The 13349-nt window shown below is 41.0% G+C and overlaps 1 protein-coding gene across 1 annotated transcript; it reads left to right on the top strand.

Moving 5' to 3' along the window:
- Positions 1–4462: 4462 nt before the first annotated feature.
- On the top strand, positions 4463–9926 carry LOC120721899 (serine protease 27-like). Its single transcript, XM_040012539.1, has 7 exons — positions 4463–4647; positions 4758–4929; positions 5604–5624; positions 6628–6790; positions 7219–7481; positions 8622–8770; positions 9057–9926. The coding sequence occupies exons 2-7, from the start codon at positions 4872–4874 to the stop codon at positions 9390–9392; spliced, it is 990 nt and encodes a 329-aa protein (XP_039868473.1). The 5' UTR covers positions 4463–4647; positions 4758–4871; the 3' UTR covers positions 9393–9926.
- Positions 9927–13349: the final 3423 nt, after the last annotated feature.

Raw genomic sequence — 13349 nt, 5'->3', positions numbered from 1 at the left:
CGACGAGTCAGCGTACAGGGAGGAAGTGCAGAGACTAACGGACTGGTGTAAAGACAACAACCTGTCTCTGAATGTTGACAAGACAAAAGAGATGGTTGTTGACTTTAGGAGGACACGAGGCGACCACTCAACGCTGAGCATGAACGGCTCCTCTGTGGAGATCGTCGACAGCACCAAATTCCTGGGCGTCCACCTGGAGAAGGACCTCGGCTGGTCCCTCGACACCAGCTCCCTGCACAAGAAAGCCCAACAGCGTCTCTTCTTTCTGAGAAGACTGAGAAAGGCCCGGCTTCCACCACCGATCCTGACCACCTTCTATAGAGGAACTATCGAGAGCATCCTGAGCGGCTGCATCACTGTCTGGTTTGGGAACTGTGCCATATCGGACCACAAGACCCTAGTGGGAACAGCAGAGAAGATCATCGGGGTCTCTCTCCCCTCTATTGAGGACATCTACACCACACGCTGCATTCGCAAAGCCACCAGCATTGTGGCTGATTGGACACACCCCTCTCACACACTCTTCACACTCCTGCCATCTGGAAAAAGGTACCGAAGCATTCGGGCACACACATCAGGACTGTGCAACAGCTTTTTTTCCACAAGCCATCCGTCTCCTCAGCAAAAAGGGACTGACTGATAAACACACACACACACACACACACACACACACACACACACACAAACATTATCACTCGGGTTAACTCAACTACCTCAAAACATTGAGACTGGACTGACTAATCAACACAAGCGCAAACACACTGACCTACACCACCAAACCATCGTACACACAAACCTGTAAATGCTCTTTTGCACAATATTATTACTGGACTTTCTGCACTAACTTCTGTACTTCCTAATTTTTGCTGCTACACTAAGGAATGTTTACTGTTCCTCTACTACCTCAACTCATCATCACAAAACCTTATTATTATGTTACGTTGTGTTTTTCTATCATTCTGTCACTTTGCTGCTCTTGTTTGCACATTTGCACGTGCACTTTGTTGTCTGCTGTCTGATAACAAAAAAAAAAGTCTTCCTTAGATAGTTAGATATATATATATTTTTTTTTTTTTTGTTAATTTATGTTAGGTCAGTCTGTCTTGTTTCTGCTAGCCAGCTAACTAGGCCTCTTAGTTAGCTAGTTTAGTGTTTTCTGTTAATTTATGTTGTAAATTTATGTTGCATGTAGCACCTTGGTTCCTGGACGAACGTTGTTTCGCCTCACTGTGTACTGTTAAACTGTATATGGTTGAAGTGACAATAAAGCCAACTTGACTTGACTTGACTTTAAATGTTCAAATTCAAAATTCAAATTCAAATTTTATTTGTCACGTACACAGTCATACACAGTACGATATGTAGTGAAATGCTTGGACAACTGCTCGTGACCTAAAGAAAACAAAAAAGGAAAAGGCTATGAATAAGATAGGAAATAAATATGAAAAATTAAAAAAGGGTAAATTTAACTAGGAAGGAATAAAATATAGATTAGGGTTAAAAATGAAATAACTGTACAACACAAATTAGAATGAAGGGTAAATTTAACTGGGAGAATAAGATAAAATATATAAATTAAAGTTGAAAATAAAATAACTGTACAACAAAATACACAATATAGAACTATATAAGAATGTATGAAGAAATATAAATAAATATATACACAATAACAGCAGCATATACACAATAACAGCAGCGTGATTTAAGTAATGAAGTGAAAACAATGTCCAGAATGTCCAGTGTGTGTGTAAGAACTATATGTGTGGGTCAGTACTGTGTGGTGGTGTGATTGAGAGACCGTATCACCTGCGGGAAGAAGCTCCTCCTCAGTCTCTCTGTGTTGGTCTTCAGGGAGCGGAATCGCTTTCCTGACCTCAACAGAGAGAACAGTCTGTTGTTGGGATGGCTGAGGTCCTTCACGATCTTCCTGGCCTTGGTCCAGCACCGCCTGCTGTAGATTGAGTGCAGGTCAGGGAGCTCGGAGCGGATGGTGCGCTCAGCTGACCGCACAACCCTCTGTAGAGCTCGTCTGTCCATGTTATCATGTTACATATGGGCATATAAGTGGTATGTTCACAATTTGGTTAAATTCTATTCAAATCTTGTTTTGGTATCTTGATACTTTTGATGATTAAAACATGCAATTTTAAAATACTATTTATTCTTTTGTATTCTTTCTTATTTTTTGACATACAGCACTTTCACAGAACAAAACCTGGTGATTAAGTTAGCAGAAAAATTGCAAATGAGACATCCAGCAGACAGGCACCAACCGGAGAGATTATCTAAAGATGGAAAACGTTTTCCAGGTCTGAAAAGTGAAGTCACATTTTTGCAAATGGCAAAAATCTGCATTCTTTATAATGGTCAGCAAGCGCTGATGAAAGTGACTTACTCCCATACCCGTTATGTGTCTGTAAGCACGAGGGAGGGAGAAAAAGGATAGTTGAAAAGTACGAGTTGTCACTGACCAGAAACAGGAGGTGCTCTAATAGGGTTATATGGTACTACAAGGTCATTAAGATAAGATGGGGCCTGATTATTTAAGACCTTGTATGTGAGGAGCAGGATTTTTTAATTCAATTCTGTATTTAACAGGGAGCCAATGAAGGGAAGCCAAAACAGGAGAAATATGCTCTCTCTTCTAGTCCCTGTCAGGACTCTTGCTGCAGCATTTTGGATTAACTGAAGGCTTTTCAGTGAGTTTTTAGGACATCCTGATAATAATGAATTACAGTAGTTCAGCCTGGAAGTAATAAATCCATATACTAGTTTTTCAGCGTCACTCTGAGACAGGATATTTCTAATTTTAGAGATGTTGCGCAAATGGAAGAAAGCAGTCTTACATATTTGTTTAATATGTGCGTTGAAGGACATGTCTTGGTCAAAAATTACTCCAAGGTTCCTCACAGCGTTACTGAAAGCCAATGTAATGCCATCCAGAGTAAGAATCTGGTTAGATGCCATATTTTTACGATTTTTAGGGCCAAATACAATAACCTCAGTTTGATCTGAATTTAGAAGCAGAAAATTAGAGGTCATCCAGAAAGTCAGGTGTTTTGAACTTTTGAGTGGTCAGCTTAAAGATGGGAGAAACTATATAATTGAAGTCTATATATCACCAACAATAGCTCATCACTGCCTTCCCAACCCAATACCAATGAAGATTTTTGGATGTGATCTAATAACTGATTACATTCTGTTGTCAAAGGAACTAGCAAAGAAAAGTGTCTGGACTTCTTTAAGTTACTTGAAGATGTTTCACCTCTCATCTGAGAAGCTTCTTCAGTTCTAAGGTCAAATGGTGGAGAGTCCCAGATATAAACCTAGTGGGAGTATCCCCCCGCAGAGGGACAAAAGGACCCCCTGATGATCCTCTAATCGCCTGAGCCAAGGTGTGAAACTGGGTGTGGGTCCCAATCAGCCAGGGTTTCGGGTGAGCTCATTGTGAAACCTGGCCCCACCTTATCATGCGAATTCCTGAGGTCAGATGGCCCAGGATGTGAGTGGGATACTCCCACTAGGTTTAAATCTGGGACTCCCCATCATTTGACCTTAGAACTGAAAAAGCTTCTCTGATGAGAGGTGAAACATCTTCAAGCAACTTAAAGAAGTCCAGACGCTTTTCTTTGCAAGCTCCTTTGACTACGATAACCTGGATGACTGAGAACCTTCACAGACATTACATTCTGTTCAGGGCCAGCTGTGGACGAATGAAGCCTCAATACATCTACTCTTTAAATGGGTGTAACATTTCAAACATACATCATATTATTTGTTTTTCCTTTTGCAGAATGGCAATGCATTTGAGATTATTTTTTTCAGAAATTCTATTCATGACATCACACAAGAATAGACAAATTAGTTTGCATCAAAGTGGTTATATAATGTAACATCAAATATTTAGACTAAATCCAAGCCCATTTCTTAAGTCCTGAAAAAACACGTCATAACAACAGTCGTATGTTACAGTAAGTCCTTCCTTTTGACAGAAGAAATAGTTCACTTTATTGAGCATGTATCTACAATATGCAGTTTTTCAAACGAGAAAATGAAAATGAAATAATCATACCTAAAAATAATCAAAGTATTGAATGATAATGTCATAATTAAAACATTACCTTGGTTTTATAGTTTAGTTAATGTTTTATCTCCATAGATTTTCCATGTCATGACATAGATACGGTCTCATATTCACACCTGCTGGTTGAAGGAAGTGTTTCTCAGGAAAATAATCTGGGTAATTATTTCATTCATGTTCACTCATCCATTCACCTTTTGAATATGAACTTTGTTCTCATGTAAACGCATTGTTATTTATTGTATAATGCTTTGGTGCCACTGGGTTTTAGCATGTCTCAATGTCTCACACCTTATTCATGCCTTTAAACAGCTGGGTGATTTTATCTCATCTCCCACAGGAAGAGTCTTTTGTGTCTTCAACACTGTGAGAGGTAACAAGAGTGTGTGAACTTTTCTTTGGGGGAAGACTAAATGTGTGAAAACAGCACTGTACTGCTTTTTGTTTCTGTAGAAGGCATTTAAACTCAGGGCTTTGCTGGGTTCAGGAGAGATTCTGCTAGTCATTCTTCCCGCAATGGCTCCTCTCACCAAGCTTGGATTTTTGTTCTTTTTTGATTAAAGGAGGTTAGCTTCCACTCACCGTTTGTCTGCAGGCTTTATTAAATGGAAACTTCCACAACAGCATCAAGCCCAACTTGTTTGACCTGGTTCCTTGTCTTTTGTTGCTTATGTAGGTCCAGTGGTCAGCGAGGGCAAGGACAAGTGTGGAGGCATGAGCTCGTGGGTGGAGCTCACCAGGATTTCCATATTTAATACTTGAAGTCAAATTAAAACCGGTGTACTTAACAATGTCTCTCCAACAGTTTGTGTGCTGTTTCTCTGTGATCGTCGTTCTCTTGTGCAAAGGTGAGAAATTGATTTTATTTGCAGTACTACATTATTTTCTTATGGGCTATAGAAGAGCGGAAAGAGTAATACAGAGATACAAAACATTAAACATTAGTCACATTTTTTCTGCCAGGTTACTATTAAAGGGCTCACTTGGCATATTCCCTGTAAGGACAGGAAAGTCACATTGTGTTATTTTATATAGACATTTCCAACTTATTCATCAATAAACTGGCAAGTATGTGTTTAGCACGTGTTCAGCAGAGCTGAATTCAGTAACCTAATAAAAACCAGTGTTTATAAGGGAAGAGACGATACTGGCACAGGTACAAATGACAAAATCTTTGATTTGATTGCTGTTGAATAAATAAATAAAATTGAATTCTTAGCAGACAAACGATATTAGAAATTGAATTTTTAAATTACATGGGCAATATCATAAGATGTAATATAACGTAATATAGTATAATATAATATATTTAATTTGCTATTGGAAAAAATACTTTTAAATTTCCTGAAAGGACAGTTTTAGTTTAGTTATGTTTTAAATCACTCACTTTTCCTAAAATTCTGTGAGCAGGTCCAATTTCAGTTTTTACATATTTGTTTCCTCTCTCTGACCCGTGCTGACAAAAGCAAATCGTGATGTGCAATACACTGTTTTAACTAGTTATCGCTGTTTCAATTTTCAGATGCTCATTCACAGCAGCCCGGTAAGCATCCAAGAACAATTTTACACATTCTGCAAGCTTCAGGTTTCAACATGATTATTTCCTCCTCTCAGCTGCAGACAATAGACGATACTCCTCCCATTTGTTTCAGCAACAAAGGAGTGTTCTGAGTCTTTTTCATTTGACATTAATCCTACAGTCTACACCCTTGGATACACGTTTTGTTAAGTTAAATATTAAATGCCAAAGTTATAAAACTATAAAAAATGACTAAACATATTGGTTTTATGGCAAAGACAGGATACGATGCCAACATATTTTAGGATTGAATGTCTTGTTATGTCTCCCTCCCCTCACCCTCACCCACTCGTGGCAAATGGCCGTCCTTCCCCTAGCCTGGTTCTGTCGGAGGTTTCTTCCTGTTACTGTAGGGTCTTTATCCTTACAATACAAAGCAACCTGAGGCAACTGTTGTTGAGATTTGACTTTGAAATTTTTAATTTGGAGAGGACCGAATATCCGTAATATACTGACCAAGTCACAGCTTTGATTGAAGTTACCAAACAGAGCAAATATATTTGTCTAACCCTTACTACATGGATTAAGACATGATCATTTTTACACCACCAATAAAATGTTGCATATTGTATTGCATTTTAAATTACAACTGGCTCTCTCTGAAAATCTGAAGAATACTGCAGGAAGTCTACCTAAAATATAGTATTATTAAGCCCTGTTTGCAAAAAAACAAGAATCTTCACAAATATCAGCACCAAACTGAATAAAAAGCTGCAGTCTGGGGAGGTTTGAAAGTTGACTTACAGTCAGTGGAGTTTGTTGTACAATCAGCATGTTTTAAGAATCTTTGCATCTTTCTTAGTAAAGGTGCTTGCAGGCAGACACAATCAAAAACAACATGGCAGATAAATTGCCAAACATTACGCCTAAAACAATAAGGAATTCTCTTTGCTTTACCAGTAAGTGGTTTTTATTGTGGCTTATCAGCGTACTCACCATTTAACTTGCATCCATTTTTATTTATCAGCATGCGGCATGGCTGCAAAACATAGCAGAATTGTAGGAGGTCAAGATGCACCCCCAGGAAGTTGGCCCTGGCAGGCAGCTTTATCCATTTTTGGCAGTTTTTCCTGTGGAGGGTCCCTCATCACCGACCAGTGGGTGTTGACGGCCGCTCACTGCATTTCATTGTAAGTCACCATTGTAAGTTTCCATTTTTAGTAATAATAATGTTCCTGCATGGTGTTGCAGGAGTTAGCACTGTTTCCTGACTTCAAAAAGTTCTGGGGGGTTTTTTAGACTTGTGATTTGTAAGAAAATGGATAATGTTGCACTTGTCTGGTTATCATGTGGTCCCTTTTTTTAAGCTATTTTTTTTTGTTCTAATGACTGATGGCTAATACTAACATGTATAAAAGGCCTTGAAGAAACTGTTGCTGTTGCTTTGATTTGACTCTATATAAATAGCACATTAAATCACAGCCAGATGAGAAACTTTCCATCAACTGGAAATATACATATATATATATATTACTGCATTTGTTACTAAGGTGACTCTTATAATGGGCAACATAAGATGCTATGAAAATAACTATATATTTTTTTCCGTTTTGTCAAGACTTGAACTCTCCTTCACAAAGGTCCATCTGGGTCGCCACAGCCAGTCAGGTTTAAACCCAAATGAGGTGACACAGACACTTGAAAACATTGTTTGCCATCCCAACTACAACCATTTAACAATTGAGAACGACATATGCCTCCTGAAGCTGTCGGCTCCGGTGAATTTCACAGACTACATTCAACCCATCTGTTTAGCCTCAGAAAACAGCACTTTCTACAATGGGACCAGCAGCTGGGTCACTGGTTTTGGTAGTACGGCAAGTAAGTTACAAAAAATTTAGTTTATTTTACTTTACTTACTTTATCAAGGTTCAAAAAGAAAAGTGAATAGTATGATGTACGGTTTGGAGATGGTGGCTCTAACAAGAAGACATGAAGCTGAGCTAAAGATGTCTAAGGAGCTTGGAGAGAAAAGCATCTGGACTCCTTTAAGTGGCTTGAAGACGTTTCAACTCTCATCCGAAAAGCTTCTTCAGTTCTAGAGTCCCAAATTTAAGCCCTGTGGCAGTGTCCCCCCAAGAGGGACAATGGACCCCCTAATGATCCTCTATCTAATCACATGAGCCAAGGGGGGACACTCTTGGGGGGATACTCCCACAAGGCTTAAATCTGGGACTCTCAATCATTTGACCTTAGAACTGAAGAAGCTTCTCGGATGAGAGGTGAAACCTCTTCAAGCAACTTAAAGAAGTCCAGACGCTTGTCTCCACGTTCCTTAGACTATGATGACCTGGATGACTGAGAACCTTCATAATAATAATAATAATGGATTGGATTTATATAGCGCTTTTCAAGGCACCCAAAGCGCTTTACAATGCCACTATTCATTCACTCTCACATTCACACACTGGTGGAGGCAAGCTACGGTTGTAGCTATAGCTGCCCTGGGGCAGACTGACAGAAGCGAGGCTGCCATATCGCGCCATCGGCCCCTCTGGCCAACACCAGTAGGCGGTAGGGTAAAGTGTCTTGCCCAAGGACACAATGACCAGGACAGAGAGCCCGGGGATCGAACCGGCGACCTTCCGGTTACAGATACGCTTCCCAACCCCCTGAGCCACGGTCATAGACATACTGAGCTAAAGATGTTTCAATTTTCATTCATGAGACCATCAGAGGGACAGCTCAGGTTGAGCAGTTTGGAGACATAGTTAGACATATGTGGAGAAGAGGTGCACAAGAGGGAACATGGTGGACAAAGGGTATTGAATATATGGAGCTGCCACGCAGGAGAGAAAAGAGCAAGACCACAAAAGAGCTTCATGGGTGTAGAGGAGGACATAGCAGGAAAGAATGCTAAGAATAGCATGAGACTGAGGCAGATGATCCACAGTGGAGGGAGAAGAAGATGGTGCTGGCTTCTTTAATAAAAGCTCTTGCATTTGAATTTTTTCCAATTAGGTGATGGTTCACTTTCCAACATCCTGCAGGAGGTGAATGTACCAATAGTGGGAAGCAACGAGTGCAAATGCTACTATCAAGACTTCAGTGAGATCACAGAGAACATGATCTGTGCTGGGTTAAAAGCTGGAGGGAAGGATTCATGTCAGGTAACACCCACTGTTTGTTTACAAGATAGAGTGGGATGTTAATACAACAAATGCTGCTAGTTACTTTTTAAGGAAGTAATGCATCATGTTACTTCATTAAATCATGTAGAAATCATTTGTTACACTACTTGTTACATTACTGCACCATGGCCTCTTACTCAGACATGCAAATAATCTGTTTCATGTTGACACGATCCATACTTCACCAGGATTGATCTTACTGAGACAAGTCAGGACCTCTACAGGACGCCTATCTGTCTGAACTTTTATCAATTTCTTTTTACAGGGAGACTCCGGGGGACCACTTATGACAAAGAAAGAATCAGTCTGGGTCCAAAGTGGAGTTGTGAGCTTTGGTTATGGCTGTGCTGAGCCTATGAGACCTGGGATCTACACCCGTGTGTCCCAGTACCAGAAATGGATCAGCGACACCGTCACCGGCAAATCACCAGGCTTTGTTACCTTCACCTCACCAGGCACTGATAGTGATTTAGACTTCACTTGTCCGATAGATGACAGTGTGTTTGACAGTGGTGAAAACCTGATCCACTTCACTCACTTCACCTCTCTCTGTGTTCTTGTTGTGTTGCTCCAAGTGTTTGTTGGAAGTGATGGAATTTAACTCATCACATTTACTCAAGTCCAGCATTGAAGCTTGAAATAATTTTTCTTTATGAAACTTTATAACCTAGAGGTGAAGGCTACACTTTTTATTCCAATAGATTTATGGAGGAGCTTCAGTTTCAACTTACCCAATTTAGGATTTGAGTATTTGAGAATACACAATTTAAAATTTTTACAAATGAAGCACTAGGTATGAAAGTAATGGTAAATACTAAAAAAAAGTTGAGTCAGTGAGCATATTAGACATTATAACACAGAATAACTTTTTATCTGAAAATGTAACATGTTTACTTATCTCTACTGTCTAAAATATGGTGAATTGCTTTACTTTGTCTTACTTCATTTTAATCATTTAAGACATTTTAATGATTAAAGCAGTGGTTCCCAAACTTTTTTTTGCTAGGCTCCCCTTTGTTTTACAAGAAAAATGTTCGCGCGCCCCCACCCTTCTCGCACGTGCACGCGCACGCACAAACACATCCTCCAACCACACACACCCACATTTTGCTCCATTGCGGTTTATTTCACACCTCAAACATTTAGTAAACAATTAAGCAAATACAAGTAATCTGCAATAAATTACAGGCAGTAAGAAAATAAACTACCAGGTTTTAGTTTTTACCAATTGTTTGCTAGTTTAGTTTAGTTTTTATTTTTTTCGAAAATCCTTAGTTTTAGTTTAGTTTTGATTAGTTTCAGTTGTGTTTGCAATAATTAAGTGTAACAAAATCCCAGTTTCATCATACCAGTCATGCTCTTCTGCTTATCCTTGGGTATGTTGCTGTTCCAGCTACCATACCCTGCACCCTGGACAGGTCCCCTGTCTGTCGCAGGGCTAACACGCAGAGACAGACAACTCACATTCCCACCTATGGGTTCTTTAAATAAATAAATAAATAAATAAAGGCAGATGAACAACCATTGATACCAGGCAACTATAAAATGTACATCTTGGCCCCAATGAGACTATTAACTCTTGCAGCACCGGGTGTTCGTAATTTTGGTTCAAGTGAATTGATAAACTTTTTGAAGGCAATTGACTCACACAGTTATGTAGATATCCCAGTCCTGTTGTCTCGGGATGCATCACGCTGCCTTGCCTGGGGTTAGCTTCTGTTTTGTGGGGATGAGGGTTGAGTGTGCTCCCTTACCTTCTCAAGGTAAGCTAGGTTAGCCTTCTTGTGTGAGCTTTTCAAGTGCACTTTAGGGTTTGTGGGATTTTTTTCCCTTTAGAAATGTCCCTCATAATTTGTCTCTTTCCACTACAAGACACTTGCTTTATCCAAAACACAGTCATATTCAAAGTAATCCCAAATTGGACTCTGGCACTTTCTCCCGACTTTTCCTGACATGATTCTGCGCGTGGACGGAGCAGCAACACAGACGACTCGACTAACATACTTGCCACCTGCTGGCATAATTAGACAGCAAGAAAAAATCTGGAAACTAAACTTCATTTTCACCCTTGACTATTGTATGACACGCACACATCAATGAAACTAAACACATTTTTGCTATAAATTCAGTTAATTTTAGTTAGTTTTGTGAACACTCATTACAGTTTTAGTTAGTTTTCCTTTTTTTGTTTTTATTTTTATTTCCGTTAACAAAAATGTTTTTTCACTTCTAGTTTTCGTTATTTCGTTAGTTTTCGTTAACGATAATAACCTTGTAAACTACTAACTCTTTTACGCTATGTTCACACCTACACGGGTATTTTTGAAAACGCAGCTGTTTCGTCCACACGTAAACGGCATTTCGAATCACCGAAAACTGAGATTTTTTAAAACTAATTTTTTGCGTTTACGTGTGGACGAGGAATACAGAGTTCATCACCCAACGTCAAAGGTATGTGCCTTTTTTTCACGTCATGCTGTGCGCCACGTTATTGTTTACATGAGATGAATTTCAGAATGGCAGATAGAGACAAAATACTGTTAATCTGACTATCTTCAGGTTTTACAGCTTACATATAAACACGCAGTTACTGTCCCTCGATTTAGAAAGGCAGAGGCGTCACGGTGTGATTATTTTACGTCTAGTTGTGTTTTTTCATGTGTAATAATATTCAACATTGCTATCAATGCATTTTTCAAAAAATGCCTCTCTGTGCAAAATGGGTTTAAAAACATAAACAACTGTGGGATACTGTTTGTCCGTGATTTAGACAGGGGGAACAAATTGTGGCAGGATCAGTCTGAGATTATTTGTATCCCACTGTAACTTTATTGTATAAAGAGCTAACATTTCCAAAATGTGTCTGTGAAGGTTCTCAGTCATCCAGGTCATCGTAGTCAAACGAGCTTGCAAAGAAAAGTGTCTGGACTTCTTTAAGTTACTTGAAGACGTTTCACCTCTCATCCGAGAAGCTTCTTCAGTTCTAAGGTCAAATGGTGGAGAGTCCCAGATTTAAACCTAGTGGGAGTAACCCCCCACAGAGGGACAAAAGGACCCCCCTGATGATCCTCTAATCACCTGAGCCAAGGAGTGAAATTGGGTGTGGGTCCCAATCAGCCAGAGTTTCGGATGAGTTCATTGTGAAACCTGGCCCCACCTTATCATGCGAATTCCTGAGATCAGATGGCCCAGGATGTGAGTGGGCGTTAAGGCGTCTGGGAAGGGATCTCAACGACAACGCACTCATTCTGTTTCTTTCAGAAGAATAACAGGAACTTAGGATGTAGGTATCTATGAATAATAACTATTATGCATACTCATATATTTATATAACCAACTAATTTCTTGCGATACCACATAACCTGTTCATATTGTAGCGGGTCAGGGCTGTTCGGGGTTCTGTTTGTACAGTTATGTTTTGTTTATGTTGCCATAGTGATAGGTGACGCCCTCTCGCTGCGACGGTGTGTCCTTCCGGGGTCAGAGGGCGCCCTGCGTGTTGTTGTTGTTGTTGCTGTGCTGTTGCCGCGCTGAGCAGTTAGCTAGTGGCAGTGTTCTTCTGCAGATGTCAATAAACGGCTGTGCTCCCTGGCTAGCTCACGGGAAGCAAGACCAAACGATACCTCCGTCTCCTCCTTGTCTGAGCTCGCCACATTGGTGTCAGAAGTGGGATAGCTCACCCTCGCCGTAATGGAGAGAGACATTCAGAGGCTGGAGCAAGCTGTCGCGGAGAACATTCCGCTCTTGGGAAACTGGCGATTGAAGAGAGAGGATGTGAGTGGCCATGTAAGTCCCCCGACGGGTCCCGATGGCGCGAGCGCACCGCGGCGGCAGCCTGTCGCGACAGATGCTAGGGCAATGCTTCATGGGCTACCTCTGTCAACCCACACGCCGAGCCCCCAACCGCGAGCAGTTATGCCTACCACGCCAGTTAAGGTACCGAAATACAACGGGCTAACCCCGCTAGAGCCCTACCTCTCACAAGTGCGGCTGGCCGCCAGACATAGTGGCTGGAGCGAAGAGGAGACTGCTACACACCTAGCGCTAGCATTAGAGGGAGATGCACTGCAGATACTCCTTGACCTAGCCCCGGCAGAGCAGCATGAGCTCCAGGCCCTCACCGTGGCACTTGAGAGGCGATTCGGGCAGCGGCACTCCACTGATCAGAGCAGAGAGCAGACCAACTGGAGCCGTCGACCGGGGGAGAGCCTGGGCACCTTTGCAGCAGACGTGTGTCATGGTCCTGGGCCATGTTGGCCCAGTATTCTTAGTTTTCTTGTATGTTTGTATTTTGTTCCCTATTTAGGCCATGTTTCCTGAGTTGCCCTGTTGTGTTGTTCCCTAAGTGTTTTCCCTTTGTGGCTTTTACCCCCTGTGTGCCCCTCTGTGTATCTGTGAGCCCTCGTCTCTCCTTATGTTTTATTCCATGTTTCCCCTGCCCGTTATGTCTAAGTTCTCCCCGTGCTCTCTCTCCCCCCTGTGTGCCCTCTGTGTATTTATGAGCCCTCGTCTCCCTTTGTGGTTGTTCCATGTTTCCCCAGCCCGTTATGTCTGTGTT

Source organism: Simochromis diagramma, unplaced genomic scaffold (genome assembly GCF_900408965.1).
Source record: "Simochromis diagramma unplaced genomic scaffold, fSimDia1.1 OVJJ01000612.1, whole genome shotgun sequence".
NCBI lineage: Eukaryota > Metazoa > Chordata > Actinopteri > Cichliformes > Cichlidae > Simochromis > Simochromis diagramma.
The sequence above is the reverse complement of the archived record's forward strand: the minus strand, read 5'-3'. Positions and strand labels throughout refer to the sequence as shown.